Consider the following 16,777-nt stretch of genomic DNA (forward strand, 5'->3'; position numbering starts at 1 on the left):
TATTAACATGCTAAGACGCAGCATCGTTCGCACAGGGATCTAAATGTTCACTTAGTAGCTTTTTTTTTTTTAAATACGCCCACATTGTTAGCTGTAACTATGTTATCAGATAAAGCATTTCATTCTAGTACTGTCAAGGGGGGAAAAGAATTGCCGTAGGAGGTGGTGGAGACAAATATAGGCTCTATTTTACAGCTCTTGTCTAGTCTTGGGAAAAACAAAATGGGACGTGGGAGTAAAATATTTCTAAGCGTAGGTTTGAGGTGTAACACTGAGTCAATCGAGATATCTTCCGCCTTATAGTGAGCTCAGAAAGATTCGCTAGAATAAGAAACACTAGTGTAAAAAAAATAATCAGAAAAAATAAATGTCAAACCTTTGTTTTGCACACCTTCTGGTTTTTTGCCACGGGGACCGTACGGATGCAGCGTACTCTAGGTTTGAGGCGGACTAAATTTAGGTACGCGATCTGTTTCACTTTAGGGCGGCGGGGGGGGGGGGGGGGGGGGGGGTGAGTTTTAAGTTTTTTCCAGCGTGCTATTCGATTATGCGATTAATATGGGTGACCCATGTTAAATTGCGTGTTAAATGAAGACCAAGATATTTGTAGCATGAAGCACTACTGAGCACTGTGTCGTTAATATTGTAAATAGAGGATAGTGACAAATACGAGGAAAGGGTAGCACTTTCTGTTTATCTAAGTTCAGGTACATCTGCCACTTGTCACACCAATGAGCAATGGATGATGGGTCGGTTTGCAGGGATGAATAATCGTCAGTATTCGTGATTGTACGATAAATCACGCAGTCATCTGCAAAAAGGAGGATGGTGGAAGAGACACAGAGAGGGAGATCATTAATGGTGATTAGAAAAAAAGTGAAAGCCGTTTACAACTCCCTGTAACGCCGAATTGGAGCGCAGCTCTTGAGGAGGAGGAGGGAAGGGTACTGAGGGGGGTAGACCCCTCCTCCTCCTCCTCCCCTCATTCTTTAATATGCTCCGGGGGAGTCACCTGACCTCGGGGGAGGGGGTCACGTGACCTCGGGGGGGTGTCACGTGACTTCGGGGGGGGGGGTCACGTGACCTTGGGGTGACCTTAGTTACGCCGACGGCGACGGCGCTCAAGGCGGAAACGGGCGCCTAAGAGCTGCGCTCTAAAAGAAGTGGTCCGAGTACGCTACCTTGAGGGACGCCTGATGTTACTTTAGATCGAGATGACTCTGAGCTATTTGCGATGGTGTCGTGGGAGCGACCAGAGAGAAATTTTGATATTCGGGCGATGATAAGGGGGTCAATCTTAAAATGGTGAAGTTTGGTTAAAAGACGATTATGAGATACCCTATCGAAGGCTTTTGCAAAGTCAGGAAAGATGGCATCGACTTGTTTTAGAGCGCAGCTCTTAGGCGCCCGTTTCCGGCTTGAGCGGCATCGCCGTCGCCGTTGGCGTCGCCGTCGCCGTCGGCGTAACCAAGGTCACCCCAAGGTCACGTGACCCCTTCCAAGGTCACACCAAGGTCACGTGACCCCTCCCAAGGTCACGTGACCCCCGAGGTCACGTAAGCCCCGAGGTCACGTGACCCCTCCCAAGGTCACCTCAAGGTCACGCGACCCTCAAGGTGACCCCCAAGTGACCTCCCAAGGTCACGTGACCCCCAGGTCACCTGGCCCCCTCCCCGAGGTCACGTGACCCCCTCCATCCCCTTGAGGTCAGGTGACCCCCCCCGGAACATATTAAAGAATGAGGGGAGGAGGAGAAGGAGGTGTCTACCCTCCCCTCAGTACCCTTCCCTCCTCCTCCTCAAGAGCTGCGCTCCAATTCGGCGTTACAGGGAGTTGTAAACGGCTTTCACTTTTTATGTTCAAGGTTAGAGTGAACGTCATGTGCGAGTTCCAGAAGTTGCGTTTCACATGATAGGCCTTGCCTAAATCCATGTTGATTAACGTTGAGAAGATTATTGCACTCAATATATTTTATGACATTTGAAAATATGATGTGTTCAATAATTTTGGATGGGATACTAGTGAACGATATGGGACGATAGTTAAGAAGTGAATTTCGGTCTCCGGACTTATGGATAGGAATGTGAGTTACAATTACATTGACAACCTAACCAGATTATTTCCACAAAAAGAAACTAATTTGTGGTAGCACCTTCCTCTTTAACTCACGTAACTTGCGTACAGTGTATCTTTGTTTGTGAGTTCATTGTTTCTATTTATTTATGTTGCCGCTCCCTAATAATGCCCAAATGGGCCGCCAGAAAAAAAGTTAAAATTAGGATAACAATGACAATGACGATGATGACTTCAGTCGAGATATAACCCAAAACGGGTCCTCATGGTGAATAAATAAGTATACATATATATATATATATATATATATATATATATATATATATATATATATATATATATATATATATATCTTATTTTCGATGTCGTAGCTTCGTGGATATTTAAATTATCCGCTCTAAAGGAAAGATAATCGCATCCACTCCCCTTTAATTTAATGGAAAGCCAAATAGAAAATAGGGGCACGTTGGCCAATGCGCTGAGGCTGATTACCAGAAAAGTGCCCAGATGTATTTTGCCCGTATCAGTTAGGTCCCCCAAAAGCGATGTCGGTCATTTGATTTGGTTCAACTTTGAGCGGGGTTGTCCTGTAAGTGAAAAAGGCTATCTAAAATCTCACCATTTGCGTGCCTGACCACCATCGGCCACGCACACTCTGGGAAGGTAGACGCACCTGCGTGTCAACTGCTGTCCGAGCACGGCCACTTGAATCTGGTTCACGAGTCCGCGGTCGGCTTTCCCGCAGCCCGAGCGACATGGCGGCCCTGGGACGGACGAGTGCACTTGTGGCGGCTGCCCTGTTCCTGTGCCTGGCCGCTGCGGGCTCCGAGACGCCGGAAGCCAGCGACCGTCAGCACCGTGGGGGCTTCCAGAAGCTACGACTGTCCACGGCCCGCGGGTTCGGCAAACGGATTCCGCCCGGTCTGGCCTTCCTCCGCCAGCGGAACCAGGAACCCGCGGACCCCATGTGAGCATGCCGCCCAGCTCGGCCGTGGGTATACACCAAGAGCTTGCTAAGCACCGATGCATCACATGCTTCCTCATATCGCTCCAAGTCGAACCGAACTTGGGTTGACCCTTTCAAAACGCAAGTGTTTTGTGCGAGGAGGTAGGAAAGACAGCATAAAATGATCATTACGTCTAACTTCGGCGCGTTCTTTAACTCAACAAAAACCAGTTTTAGAGTCGGTCATTCGGGAACGAGCAGGATTTCTTGGTCCCAACTATCTTGTCTTGGGATTTTCCAGGTCACGAGAGCCACACTTTGGCCCACGAAAAACCGCAACTTAATTGCCCCCGATTTTTTTTATTTTTTTTTTTTTTATTTCTTACATACTGCAGACTATGAATGAACCAAGCAGAAAGGGCAAAAAGAAAAGAAAAAAAAGACAGCAAGGCCCGTACAAGATTACACACAAGTTAATAACAAATAATTTAAAAAGATACAATGTCAAAACTTCACAATATCAAGTACAAATTTAATCTAATTCTCGTACTCAGGAGATGATCTTATTGTCTTTTGTCATACATACAAGGTTGTAGCAGAGCTTGTACATGCATTTATACCCACCTTTTCTGCGGATGTAAAACAGCCTCATACAGCCAAGGACTACCATCTCAGACAACATCGCAGACAAATCCTCTATTGTTTTTGTCTAATTTTTCTAAGGTTTAAAACTCACGTAAATATGTCTCTTCGGAAGCTACCAAAGGTATAAAAACTACATAAAAATTTCCTCGTTTAGCTATCGATCTTGTTGCTGCTATAGATGTCAAGTATTTTTTATCGCGTTCTCATTCCTACAAAGTCGTAGTGTACACACCAAAACGACTGCTCGATGGACATTCGCCGATTCAAAACCACCAGCTGACCCATATGGAAGCTGCGAAACGTCTAATACCTGAACAGATGTCATGACACGCAGGTGCCGAAGCTTCCATAGAAATTCCTGGAAACCAAATGGCTTTACGTCTAAACATACATTTCACCACCGAAACGTCCATGAAACGAAATGTCCGTTCACTAACATGTTTGGATGATGTAGTGTCGCCTTTACCCCATTCCCTTCCAAAAATCAAGCGGAGAAAGAAAAAAAAGAAAACCACACCCGCTAGACTTTTGAGAAACGGGCATCAGAGGACCTGCAAAATCGCCGAGAAAGCCTCTCATGTGGGCCGGTACATTTGAACGATGCCGGTTACCGGGGATTTCATCAAACATTTAATCGAATGCCATTTCGTCGAACGCCGGTTCATCGAATCGTTTCGCACCGTTTCATAGAATTATGATAGCGTATTTGGTAGCATTACAATGCTTCTAATTAGTTTTACATCTTTCCATCTGTTAAAAAAAAGTAGTTGCGTTCAGATATTATTTTGAGGCTACTCAATGAGCAGAAAACAATTACTGGGGTCACTTTTTACCTGAATGGCACCGTTAACTTACTACGGATTTTGACTGCGTGCTGCCCTGTTGATTAAAAAATGAATTAGGAACATGACTTACTGTAAAACTGATGACGGGGAATGTGTAATGGACCTTTTTCAAGTAAAAAGCGCCGTCTGGGGAGTTGTTTGCGAGCTAGAAATGAAGGACAGCCCAACATACCTCCGCCCGTCAGAACACATTGGCAACGTGCCGTTTTATATCGGCTTTCAGTACTTTTTAAGCCCCATGCTACCGATGGTCAAAAACGAATCGGCAAAAAGGACGAAATACGCGCAAAGATGGACGCTGACAATGTAGGTCGTGTCGTGCCCTCCGAAAATGGCGGCAGCAGGAAGCAAGGCAATGGGAGAGGGTGTACGCGTATGCAGAGGTTTACTGGGTGTGTGTGTGTGTTGGGGGGGGGGGGGGGGGACGTTCATTGCTTAAACTATGGTGCCTAAACAGCACAATGCAAATTAAAAATAAAAAAACGTGATTGTCAAAAATGTTTTAGAAAAAATTAAACTTTTCTTGATCATTTTGATAAACCAGGGGATCACAGAACGTGTCGTGCGTGCATTTTATCTACACTATGATTTGTTATGCTTAATTACGGGGTGCTTTGGATGGTTTCGGGTGCGCTGCACATACAGGACCCACTCATGTGCTCACCACTGGGTTTGTCAGGACGATCGAAGCAAGCTTAAAATTATTCTAGAGAGGAGTGTGGAGAGGAGCCTGCTTTATTTAATGAGAACTTTCCACCGGTTCTGCCTCTTCTGAGCTTGAGTGTAGTGCATTGAGAATAATTAGTGGATTGCAAGGATGTGATTGATAAAATAGTCGAGCGGGAAGGAGGTTTATCTTAAGCCCCGTGATAAAATTCACGCTTTGCATTTCTTTCAAGTACCAATAACCATATTGTAGTGCAAGTGCGCAGGACGCGTGCCACGAGCGAGTATACTGCGCCGCCATTCGGTTCCAAGGGCCGCTCATCTCAGTGCTGCGCCGTCACTCGCTTCCAAGAGCTTTGCGAGGCACAGGTCTCATTCTTCGGCACATTTCACGCCAATGACAAGACAAAAACATTCAGGGGCTTAATGTGCCCGAAGTCATGACGCCATACGCCCTCTGAGCTACCCGTCGGGAGCATTATGAATCGATCAGCCCCTTGACGTCGTGAGGAGAGAGTCGCTCCTCCGGAAGCCACTTGCGCGCGTCGATGGTAACGAGCAGTGGCGTCACCAGGGTCAGCAGCACTCGGGGCGCGGTGTAACACCACCTAGAATACAAGGCCGTAGTCTTGACGTTTTTGCGTCACCAGCGAAGGCCAACGCTGGACACAGATTGGAAACGACTGCCGCGTCAGGGGGCGCTCGACTTCGAGTCAAGTTTGCGCGGAACGTTGACGCAATCGTCGTGTCCAATCTGTGACCAGTGTTGGTCTTCGCTGATGATGATATCTTTATGAGCACTACGACTTTGTTGTTATCTAGGAGGTGTTCAGCGGTGGCTCGCCGCCCGCCCCCCCCCCCCCCCCCCCCTCCCTTTATGTGACGCCATTAGGAACGAGAGTCATACTTCGTCCTGCCAGCTTGTGCTCTCTTTCACCTCCTCCTTGTGGCAGCGAGCAAAGGCATCGGCTACGGATCACACGGTCCGGAGCTCAATTCCAGCTGAGCTGAATCGTAAAGCGTGTTTATTACAATTAATAATGCCTAATTATGTTTACTTACGTTAAGTATGGCATATGTTTGGATGCTTATGCATTGCCCGCTATGGGCGCGGTATTTTTTTTTAGTTGCCTTGGCCTGCGTGTAACGCATTCTCGTCATATTCGAGCGTGACGCTTTCCGCGTAAGACCGAGCCCATAAACACATCCTGTGCTGAAAGTAGTGTTTGCTTTCTTTCCATGTTCCGACTATTTAAAACCAGAGCTGCACAAGCAGCGTACCAACAGGCTTCTTGCAGTGGACACCACTGTGCAACAGCCAAATAGGTCAGCAAGAGCGTGCGTATTTGTGAAAAGGAAGTAGTATAATGAAAGCGTAAAAACTAGCATAAAATGAATGCCAAAACATTATTTTTCTTTTGGCTTCTTTTCGCTTGATGCCCTTACATTCTCTATTTTACTTAAGCCGGGGTCACACTGCTTATACATCATACAAAGGACAGTCTGGAGACATCAGTCACCGCGATATCCGTGGTTCGAAGGCCGCGTGCCTTGAACTCGTCACCATGTGGCATTCGCAGCACGAATGTCGTGGTGACTTGCGTTCGAATCTGTTTGTAGGCTCTCTTTTGTATGGTGTATAAGCAGTGTGACCGTGTCTTTACGTACGCACAAGCGGACATGGGCATGCATTACTTTCCATTTGATGTTAAAACAAAACGCAAGGTTTTCCAAGTTCTCAGGTGCTATAGCAATTCCGGTGCAGAACACAAAGAAAAGAAAATAGAGATCATTGGACTCAGCAAGTGCCCGATTTGGGGGTTTTAGTTAAGACGGTTTCGATGACCGGCTTCGATGAAACGGCGTTCGATGAAAAGGCTTATGATGAAATGTCCGGACATACCCGATGCTGGCAGCGTGCATGGCGCACACCTGGCAAGGTTGACGAAGGGCGGATGAGCGATGCCGGTTCCACTTTGTCGGGCAATGGAACCATCGCATGAAAAACCGGTACCAGGCAGATATCACGGCGACAAATTCACACACCGCTTTCCTGTTCCAGAATCAAGAAGGGGTTCCGCAAGATGAAGATCTCAACTGCCCGGGGTTTCGGGAAACGAGAAGATCCCGATCTCTCTTTCTTGCTGGAGAATGAAGACATCGACCCCGTCGACCTGAAGTAAGTCGGCCCTGAGTGCCGGACACACTGCTGGAAATGGTGGGCGGACAAGCCCGAGTTGTAGCCCCGGCAGCGAACCCGATCTCTACGCTGTATAGAGCAGCGAACGCACTCATCATGACACGATCGGCGCTCCCACAAAATCAGAAATCACCGCTGGAAATAGTCTCGTTGTTCGAGTTTTCATTCAAGAGAAGATATTGAACGGCTACTTTTGTGTTCAGAGTTGCTCTCGCGCTGTTCGAAAGAAATGAACGAGAAACTCACGGCCGTATTTTTAGATATAATAAATCCGAACATAAAACACAAAACGGACAAGACGATTTTGACCGTCCCTGTGTTTTGTTCTTCCCATTATTTATATTATCCTTACCAGCCCAAGAGTATTTTTGGTTTTAGCACATTGTGTTTGCACAGAACGATACCGATAGCTCACACTGCCATTTCGAAAGATGCTTTGACGCACGCGCTCGAATCCTTGTCGGGTCCGCGAAAACGGAAATGCCCAGTCACTCACTGATAAGTCCACGCTTGCGTTGAAAGTGTGCAAAGGAACGCTCGTTTCGACGAAAACCCGGCAGTGTCTTTCGTCTGTCAGTGTCGGGGAGAAAGAGAGAAGGGAGAGAGGGTGACGCGTGAGACGCTCCCATTGGTCCGAAGTGCTGACGTCAGCACGCGTCAACCTCTCTCCCCGGAGCTGACAAACTGACAGACACAGCCGGGCTTTGGTCAGAACGAGCCCTTTCGTTTTCGGCGAAGTCACGCGCACAGCTGGCGTGGAGCCAGATAGGAGTAGACGCCGCGTAACACATCCTAGATAACAAAGCCGTAGTGCTGAATCAGATGGCTTAATCAGAGACGGCCAACGCTGGACACAGAATGGAAACGAGTGCTGCGTCAGCGCTCGGCTTCGAGTCAAGTTTGAGCTGAACATTGATGCAATCGTCGTGTCCAATTTGTTCCCAGCGTTGGTCTTCTCTGATGGCGCCATCTCATTCAGTACGGCTTTGTTATCATGGTGTTGCGCCGCGGCTCGGTGGAATGCGGGCGTGCTCAGTTGCCGCACTGCCGTCGCCAGTTGTTCTTCGCTCTGGGTTTCCGTAGTAGCGGTGCGTGGGTTGTGATGGGTGCGTGTAGTTAAAACGATGGATGCGGTCCACTCCACGAGTGATATGGATGCGGTTCCTTCTACGAGCAGTATGGATGTGGTTCTTTCTACGAGTGGTATGGATGACCGTATCCAAGGGTGTCGACGCACCCTGACAGCTGAGTACAAAAAAGGAGTGAAAAAATTACAGGAAGATCCATTGCTGGAATTTTAAGGAATCCGTTAGCATGACCCTTGGGAAACGCCACACAAGCCCCCTTTCGGGAAACGCTAACACTGACCTCGTAACGAGGTCAAAAAGAGACAGCAAAAAATAGAGGAAGCAAAAGAGAAAGCCTAAAGAAAAAGCGAAGGGGTCAGCGTTAGCGTTTCCCAAAAGGGCGGCGTGTGTGACGTTTCCAAGGTTCCTGCTAACGAATTCCCAAAATCCACCAATAAATCTTCCTGTTTTTTTTTTTGTTGTTTTTTTTTGCGAATTGCATATGGTTCAGATTGTTTGCGTCATGCGATGAAGTATTGGGGGAATTGGTGATTGGCTGTGAGGTGCAATAACGCCACGAAGAAATGCTGCAGAGTGATATCTTATTGATTTCCAACCGAGAAGTATCTGCGATAGAAATGGGCCGAAGCGGTTTCACGCGAACGCTGACTCCTAGCGTTCGCGTCATGCTAGAAAACAGCTCACACCTTTCTTGCAACTAAAACCTTCCATGCCATTCTGATTCGAAGCGGCATCTGAGTCCATATGTAGGCGGATCGCGAATGCAGCCCCCGCGGGAGGTCCCCTCGGAGGCGATGCCGACGGATCGCATGTGAACGGCGAATTGTCTGATATCTCGTGATAAAAATCTTAAAACATTGGTTTCTCATTCCTTGACTAAGACAAGCTCGATTAATTGTAGTCCATTATTTCCCACGGACGATTGTGACGGCCTTCTGATGCTAAGCAAAACAGACTCAAGTTGCCCATGTGCTGATGTTTATACACCTGACAACGCAACAAGATAGCGGACCAGTAAAATCGCTGATTAGTTTCGGTTATATCGTATTTCTACGATTAAAAATTATTTGAAAATTTATGGGGAAATTTATTTCCTGTTTTAGGCTCAATTTCTTGTGCTCTTTCAGAAAATATGTTTTGTTAAAAACGTTTAAATCGACCCTTTAAAGAACAGAGATTTGGAATACGGCTGAACGTCCGACGCTGATCCGATCCAATGAGACACTGCGTGTGGCTTGAGGACGAGTCCAGATACCTCCGTGCATGGTTTGAACACGGCGAACGTGGACTTCTGTTTTGAATTATGCTTCATAGGATGAAACAAAACAAACGTAATCTAGGTACTTAATCGAGTTGCTTGAAGTATATTGTGTTAGCAACGCATCTTCAGCAGAAGGGGGTCTGGTGTCGGACGTACGAGTGAAAAACTAATTATCTTTTTTTTTTTTCTTCTTTTTATTTCTTTATGATGGGTCGAACGCATTTAGCCAGAATACTCTGGCAGCAGGTACTTCAGATAGCTACCGTTCCGTGAGCTTTTCCTAAAGCCGCTTTTGTTCCCACTGTAAATTACGTTTCATCCAGAGCTTCGTACAAAGAGCCGTCTTTCCTATCCGCTTGACCGGCGCGAAAAGAAAAGAAAGAAATCCACTTACTCTCAACCTATCTTTCCCATAAAAATAACATTACTAAAAAAAAAGGAACGTGGCGAAGACAAAGCAGTTTTTTCCTAATTTTAATTTTCTTCTTGGTTAATTTTGTCGCTTTCGATAGACGTCGACGAATATAATTCAAGTGTAGGCAAAACAAATCACCACAAAAAAAAAAAGTTGCTCGGCGAAAATGATGATTAGTCATTTGGCGAATCGTTATGGAAGAGGTTTCTTATGGCCTAGCAGACGACTGTTGTTTGAGCGAAACAGCACCACAGGCCGCCACCCCAAACCTTTCTGCTTCCGATGATTGGCCCGCGGCGGGGGCCTGTCCGTCAAGAGGCTGGCACAGTTTGATGTGCGAGTTCTGCTTCCGTAGGTCCATCCGATAAACGATGGAGAAGGCAACGCACTCATCTGTGTGCGTGTGCGTGCGTGTTTGTGTGAGATTGGCCAAAACAGCGTACCTCCGTTGTTCTCACGCCAGGATTCGGAACCAGGCTTTGAGTTACTGCCGACGGGCTACTTTAGACTTTAGAAGCTGGCAGTGGCAAAACGAGGATGATAATCTTATCACCGCGTTCCGCCACTGCTAGCTTTGCGCCTGCTGCACGAGCGGTAACTTTGGAGCGCCCCCGAGTTTCCCAGGAGCTTCAAGTCGTTCTAAAAAGAGTTGATTTAGCGGTTTTCGATGACGCCCAGTAAGTTTCTAACTGGAACCATATGTCTATTTTCATTCATGAAAAAGTTAATTCACGAATTTTAATTAATTACCTGACTTATCGCAAAGATTAGCCACCCACATAATGTCCCCCTAGCCGTATAACTCACCTGCACAAATCGTATTAGTGCATCTTTTACGAATGTTTTGTAATAAATCTGTTCCACTTAAAATGGGAGAGCCATATACATAACCGTAGCGCGAAATACTCACGCATTTCTTCGAAAATCAGCGTAGCGGCAGCAGCGATTTCGGCCAATTTGTTTTGTTAGTAAATATAAACAACCGGTTCCAATTAGAAATTTACTGAGTGTCATCGAAAACTAAGTCAGCCAACTTGAGAAACACTCGGTGTGCGTTGGGGGCACACCCAACGCACATAACTCAATCTACGAGCTCTATGCATCATAAAAAACCCGAAACTATACATTCATGCGCGACCGATCATTCTTCACAAACTGACATTCTTGCTGTAGCAGGATCAGACACAAGGAAGTAAAGAAGACTCTGGTGTCCTCTTCTTGTTTTCTTCCATTTGTTCATGGAGAATAGAAAAACGACACCGTTGATATTTTGTAATGAGGCGTCTGACATGTACTGTGTGTGGGCCATGGCTTCGGCGATCATTTAAAGGAATCGTGGGTTCAATTATATAGTTTACCGGAGATGTCTGTCGAAGAATCCTGTATGGCCCCTTGTATTTCCGTAGAAACTTTTTGTATAGGCCAATTGGACGAATTGGGGTCGATATGAGGGCAAGGTCATTTGGCGAGAAGCGTGTGGTAAGCATCGTATAAGTTTGGAGGCTTGTTGGTGTTCCATGGTGCGTGCACGGGCGAGTTGTCGGGTGGTTTCGGAGTGGGAGGCGAGCTGATCCAGGTAAATTCGTCGTGATCATACTCATTATAAATGGGGAAAAATGGTGTCCAAGGTGGAAGATGGGCCTCTGCCGTACGCGAGATGAAATGGGGAGAATCCCGTGGTGGACTGGATGGCCATGTTATATGCGAATCTGACGAAGGGCAGGATTTCGTCTCAATCTGAGTGCTCAGAGTTGATGTACATGGAAATCATGTCCAAGAGAGTGTGGTTAAAGCGTTCAATAAGCCCATTTTTTGGGGGGTGGTACGCGGAGGTCATGTGATGGTTGGCATTGCAGGCGTGGAGTAGTGCCTCCACTGTTTGTGCTAAAAAGGAGCGTTCGCTGTCACTAATGAGGACTTCTGGGGCTCCTTGACGTAGAACAATGTTGTAGAGGAGAAATGGTGCTATTGCTTTAGTCGCCGCATGTTGGAGGGGTGCCGTTTCCACGTAGCGGGTAGCGCAGTCGATAGCATCAATGGTCCATTGATTGCCAGCGATGGACACGGAAAGAGAGCCAAGGAGGTCGATGCCGATCACTTTGAAGGAATTTTGTGGTGGGCTGAGGGCTTGAAGTAGGGCGGCTGGTAGGGATGATGGACTTCCGCGATATTGGCATTGTGGCAGGACCGAAGGTATTTGCAAACGGCGCGATACATGCCGGGCCAAAAGAAGCGTTGACGAATTCTGGCGTATGTGTTGAAGAGACCTATAGTGGCCCGCAGTTGGATCGTCATGCGAACATCGCAAGGGTTCGGAATAGAAATTGGGCGGAACCACGAGAAGCCAGCGACGGTCTTCGGGCATGTAGCTGTGCCGAGATGACCGCCGATAATGGTCCAGTGCTGTGCTCTTTAGACAAACCGACGGTTAGTAGACGGTTGTGTCCCTTCAAGGTGCTCGATAAATCGTCGTATCCAGGGGTCCGAGCGTTGAGCGCAGAGCAATTTGTCATCTGGGAGGGCGGCAAGAATAGAACATGGTATAGTGCCTGAAGACTGACCTGTGGGTGTTGTCTTTGCTGGTACGGGGCAACGCGAGAGTGAGTCGGCATTGTTGTGCTTCCGTCCGGACCTATGCGTAACAGTAAAATCGTATTCCTGAAGTCGCAGGATCCAACGCCCGAGGCGGCCAGATATGTATTTGACAGCCGCCATACATATCTGCATATGTATGGGGGCATAGTGCGTGGTGATCAGTCACAATATAACAAAAACGCTCAGAGGGGTGTAGGACTGTAAGAACGATGACTATTGTTTACTGCTGAGACGATCGAACGGTTGTCTCCGGTTCTCACGGACTGGACGCGGACGAAGCGAGAAACTGGACAAAACGAACCCTGTGATTTGTGGTTTCAGCTTTGGTTGCATGTTGATGTCTGACGATCGCTAGGCCCGCAAAACGTGCCGGCGTCAAATTCCTACAATGGATAAAAATTGTGTTTTAGAAAATAAGTAGGATATACCAATAAAAATCATAATTAAAAGGGCACTGAAGTCGATTCTGAAATCGTTCTTTTGTGGTGACAACTCAATCTAGATGCCATAAGCATCCCAACAAACCCGAAATCACAGCCGTGCGTAGCTTATTTCCTCGTTAAAAGCATGTTCAGAGAACGCGACACGCCCTTTTTCGGAAGAAGTTTCTTCCGAGTGACGTGGTCGACGAAAGGTGCGTGTCAGCGAGTTGCAAGCGATGGCTTCGCCCGCGGAGAAAAAGGGGAGTCTTATTCGAATGTGTACCTATTAGACTCTCTACGAAACAAGTTATAATAAAATCATTCGGAATCTCTGCGTATTGTACGGCTTTCATTGGTCCACAGAATGTAGTCCGCGAGAAAAAAGGGTCCACGTGTTTTTCTATCCCTTTATCAAAGTGGCTTAGTGCCCCTTGAAGGAACAGTTCAAAATACACTTAATAAAAAACATCTTCAAGGTAACAAAATACCAACAAAAGTATTTCAAATATAGTCTCCTGAGTAGAACATGTGACACAAGTCCGGTTCAAAGCGACAGCGCAGAGCTGCTGCGTGCAAACAGTGACTGGTGCACCACTGCCACCTTGCAGGGAGAAGCGAGGAATTCGGCGGCTGAGCCTGTCAACTGCTCGGGGCTTTGGCAAGAGAATGAGTCCAGGCTTCTCCGATGACCAAGGACCTTCTGATGCTGGGTATCTTTCTTTCGAATATCGCCAATACAGTCAGCATTGCTTTAGAATGCCCCGCATGCGCTCGTTTAACTCGTTCGCGTGCTGTCTGCGCGTGTACCCTCGGAGCTCACGAGACGCGTTATTCGCAGCGAGAAGTTGGCGTGTCGCCACCTGATGGAATTTTTTCCCAACCCAGAGTGAGGATACTAACTTCCTCTGCTGGAGCAAGCACGTTCAATGCCAAGCTTCTATGCATTATGAAAATTAAAATATAATCACGTGGGTAGCACTGCACTACTCAGAGTGAGAAAAACAGAAGCGCCACTAGCGAGCTGCTTCTCACCACGACTAGAAGGTAGGAAGTTCGCGCTGGAGGCAGCTGAAAGACCTCCCTGCCATTTTGATCCTGTCAGTGGTTCTGAGCCCATGATTGAAAGCCGCACAACCCGCACAAAACTGCTCGTCTGTTGCATAAGATCTGCAGTATAGAAGAAGTCTCCAGTGGAGGCTTCTTCAATAACATTTGAGCCTCTCGTGAGCACGCGCAGCCAGAGCATGACGGAAGGCAGCGAGCAAGTAATGGAGGCGGAGCTTCTTCTGCTGACCTTATGTTGCAATAAGCTATAGTCAGTCAGAAAGCCGCTGCATACCCAGCAGACAGACATTTGTTTCGGCGACCGACTGTGACCAGTAAGATATAGCATTCACACGCTATCAGAGTTTTAATACGTGTCGTCACTTTGAAGCATGGATCGAGTGCGCGCCCGCTCAGCCCGCAATCGGCAGCGTCGGTCTACTAAAACTCTACGGGCGGACACGCAACGGCCAAGCACATTCGTGCGTTTTCGTCAGGCCAAGCGGACAGATTGCGCAAAGAGTCGCTGACAGGGTGAGAAGGGCATGAGGCCCTTAGATTGTCTCCAGTGCGAGCTTTTTGCATTCAATACCGTTGAGGCGTCTCGTGAGCCTCGAGCGTGCACGCTCGGCCAGAGCACGAAAAGGCAACCTGCGCGTGCTGGAAACCGGGCACCCGAAAGAGGAGTCGTTCCCATCCACGCTGTATTTTGTGTTTCATGGTGCATGTATTTTCCCGAGGACATTGAGAAAGCACTGCGCAAATTAAAAAAAAAAAAAAAAAAAAAAGTTAATTTAATTTTGTTGGGTGCGCGCGCGACAGAACGAATGCGACTAAAATGTTATTATTTTTTTTTTTTTTTACGATAGGTTTTGATGGCGCCGCCCGATTAGCCGCGTGTCTAAGGACAAAGCGCTTAGCTGTCGAAGATAATTTACGACAGAAGATAGCCGAAAGACATGAATTTTTCAGGCTCACAAATAGCGTGTTTACCGATGGAGAGGACACGGACATACAATTTAGCAAGTGTTAACACTCAAACAATATATTGTACGTACCACACGACGCAGCGTTATCTGAAAAGAATTTATTTGAGAAAGATCTCAAATAACACAGTCACAGTCGACGACAGTCACATTTTGACGATCGGACGGAATCCAAGATGACTTTGTTTTGGGGCACGTTTTGGGGAGAGCTTGCTTTTTTCCCACCAGCACCAAGGCAAAGAGAGGAACGGGCGCGACTGACTCCAACACGAACAACTATTTTTGGCTACGACTGAGAAGAACTCCACGCGGGTAATCTCTGCGAGGGCGAGAACAGTTGTCATCGTTTGCAAAAACGCGTCCAGTGCCGTTCGACGTCCTTCCCCTCCTTCGTATCCCGTGAATATCGAGCAGAAACACTTGAATGGCAGGCACTTACCAGCCCTATTTCTCACAGTGGAAGATAATGCAGAAAGGGTACGTAGCATGCATCAGAAAAATAAAGTGGAGACTTTCAAGAGGGCCAGAAAACGTCGAATGCCAAGCCGCAAAACATAGGTAGAGAATCGCACTAAGCGGGTTTTCACAGTCCAAGAGTGTGGCAGAAAATATCTAGCTGATAGAGGGCGCGAGAGTCGCACCAGCCGCATCATCATCAGCAACATGGCGGCGTATTTGCGTGGACGGTCACGTTTGCCTGCGGAAGCCGCCGTAGATGTACAGGGTGTCACAAAAAAATTTACACGTTCTTTTTTACCGCAAAAATAAACTAGGCATCGCCGAACGCTCATTCTCCGCCCAAGGGTAGAGCTAGAGGTCACAACCAGATGCCAAAGCTTCAGCCCGATCCGATGACTTAATCAAAAGTTGTAAGCGATTTTATGAAAATTTCAATGGGAAAATGGAGCCCATTTTTGCCAGTTTTCGGTTTCTGGTGCCGTAGAGCCCCATATGTGTTTGAAAACTCCGTCGGCCGCCATTTTCCCCATTGAAATTTTCAGAAAATCACTTACTTTTGACTAAGGCGTCGCATCGGGCTGAAACTTTGGCATCTGGTCGTGACCTTTAGTGCTACATTTGGGCGGAGAATGAGCGTTCGGCGATGCCTAGTTTATTTTAGCGGTAAAAAACACCGTGTAAATTTTCTTTTGTGACACCTTGTGGATGCGGTCGCCTCACAGTCCATCGCACGAGGCACACAACGAGCAGAGATGAAGTCCGAAGAGCACCTTTTGCACACTTCGCTTCGGTGGCGACATCACGCTGATGACGTATGACGACGCTTGATGACGTATTTTTATGGCCATCTTTCGGGCAGACCAACGCCGACGCCGCTTGTTTTTCACGTAACGTGACAAGTGACGTCGTCCTAGAGGTCTAGGACGACCGCAAGAACGACGCCAAGGTGATGGGACAAGTAGGGTCGCCGATTGAGCGGCGCGTGCCGCGCAATCACGTTTTTATGGCCATTCACTCAGATTTTTCGCTCAATTAAAAAAGTAAGACTTTCGCCTTTCAAAAATAACAAAAAAACAACTAAGTTCTGTGACCCTGTTAGGCCAATCTGGTCCCGCCAACTGGGGGCATGGGG

The 16,777-nt window shown here is 47.3% G+C and overlaps 1 protein-coding gene and 1 long non-coding RNA gene across 2 annotated transcripts in view; one reads left to right on the forward strand and one right to left on the reverse strand.

Annotated features, from left to right (window-relative positions):
• Positions 1-16,777, forward strand: part of LOC8029714 — a 70,870-nt gene that overhangs the window by 48,495 nt on the left and 5,598 nt on the right. Inside the window, exons 2-4 of the mRNA XM_002406992.5 lie at positions 2,819-3,040; positions 7,238-7,354; positions 13,765-13,866. Coding sequence (XP_002407036.3) covers positions 2,829-3,040; positions 7,238-7,354; positions 13,765-13,866 — 431 coding nt within the window. The 5' untranslated portion in view covers positions 2,819-2,828. The remainder of the gene's footprint in view (positions 1-2,818; positions 3,041-7,237; positions 7,355-13,764; positions 13,867-16,777) is intronic.
• On the reverse strand, positions 774-4,680 carry LOC121833750. Its single transcript, XR_006076813.1, has 3 exons — positions 4,580-4,680; positions 2,693-2,837; positions 774-811 (listed from the first exon to the last, which is right to left on the reverse strand). It is a non-coding gene; the product is annotated as an uncharacterized LOC121833750 (long non-coding RNA).

Source organism: Ixodes scapularis, unplaced genomic scaffold (assembly GCF_016920785.2).
Source record: "Ixodes scapularis isolate PalLabHiFi unplaced genomic scaffold, ASM1692078v2 PGA_scaffold9__187_contigs__length_104089568, whole genome shotgun sequence".
NCBI classification, from domain to species: domain Eukaryota; kingdom Metazoa; phylum Arthropoda; class Arachnida; order Ixodida; family Ixodidae; genus Ixodes; species Ixodes scapularis.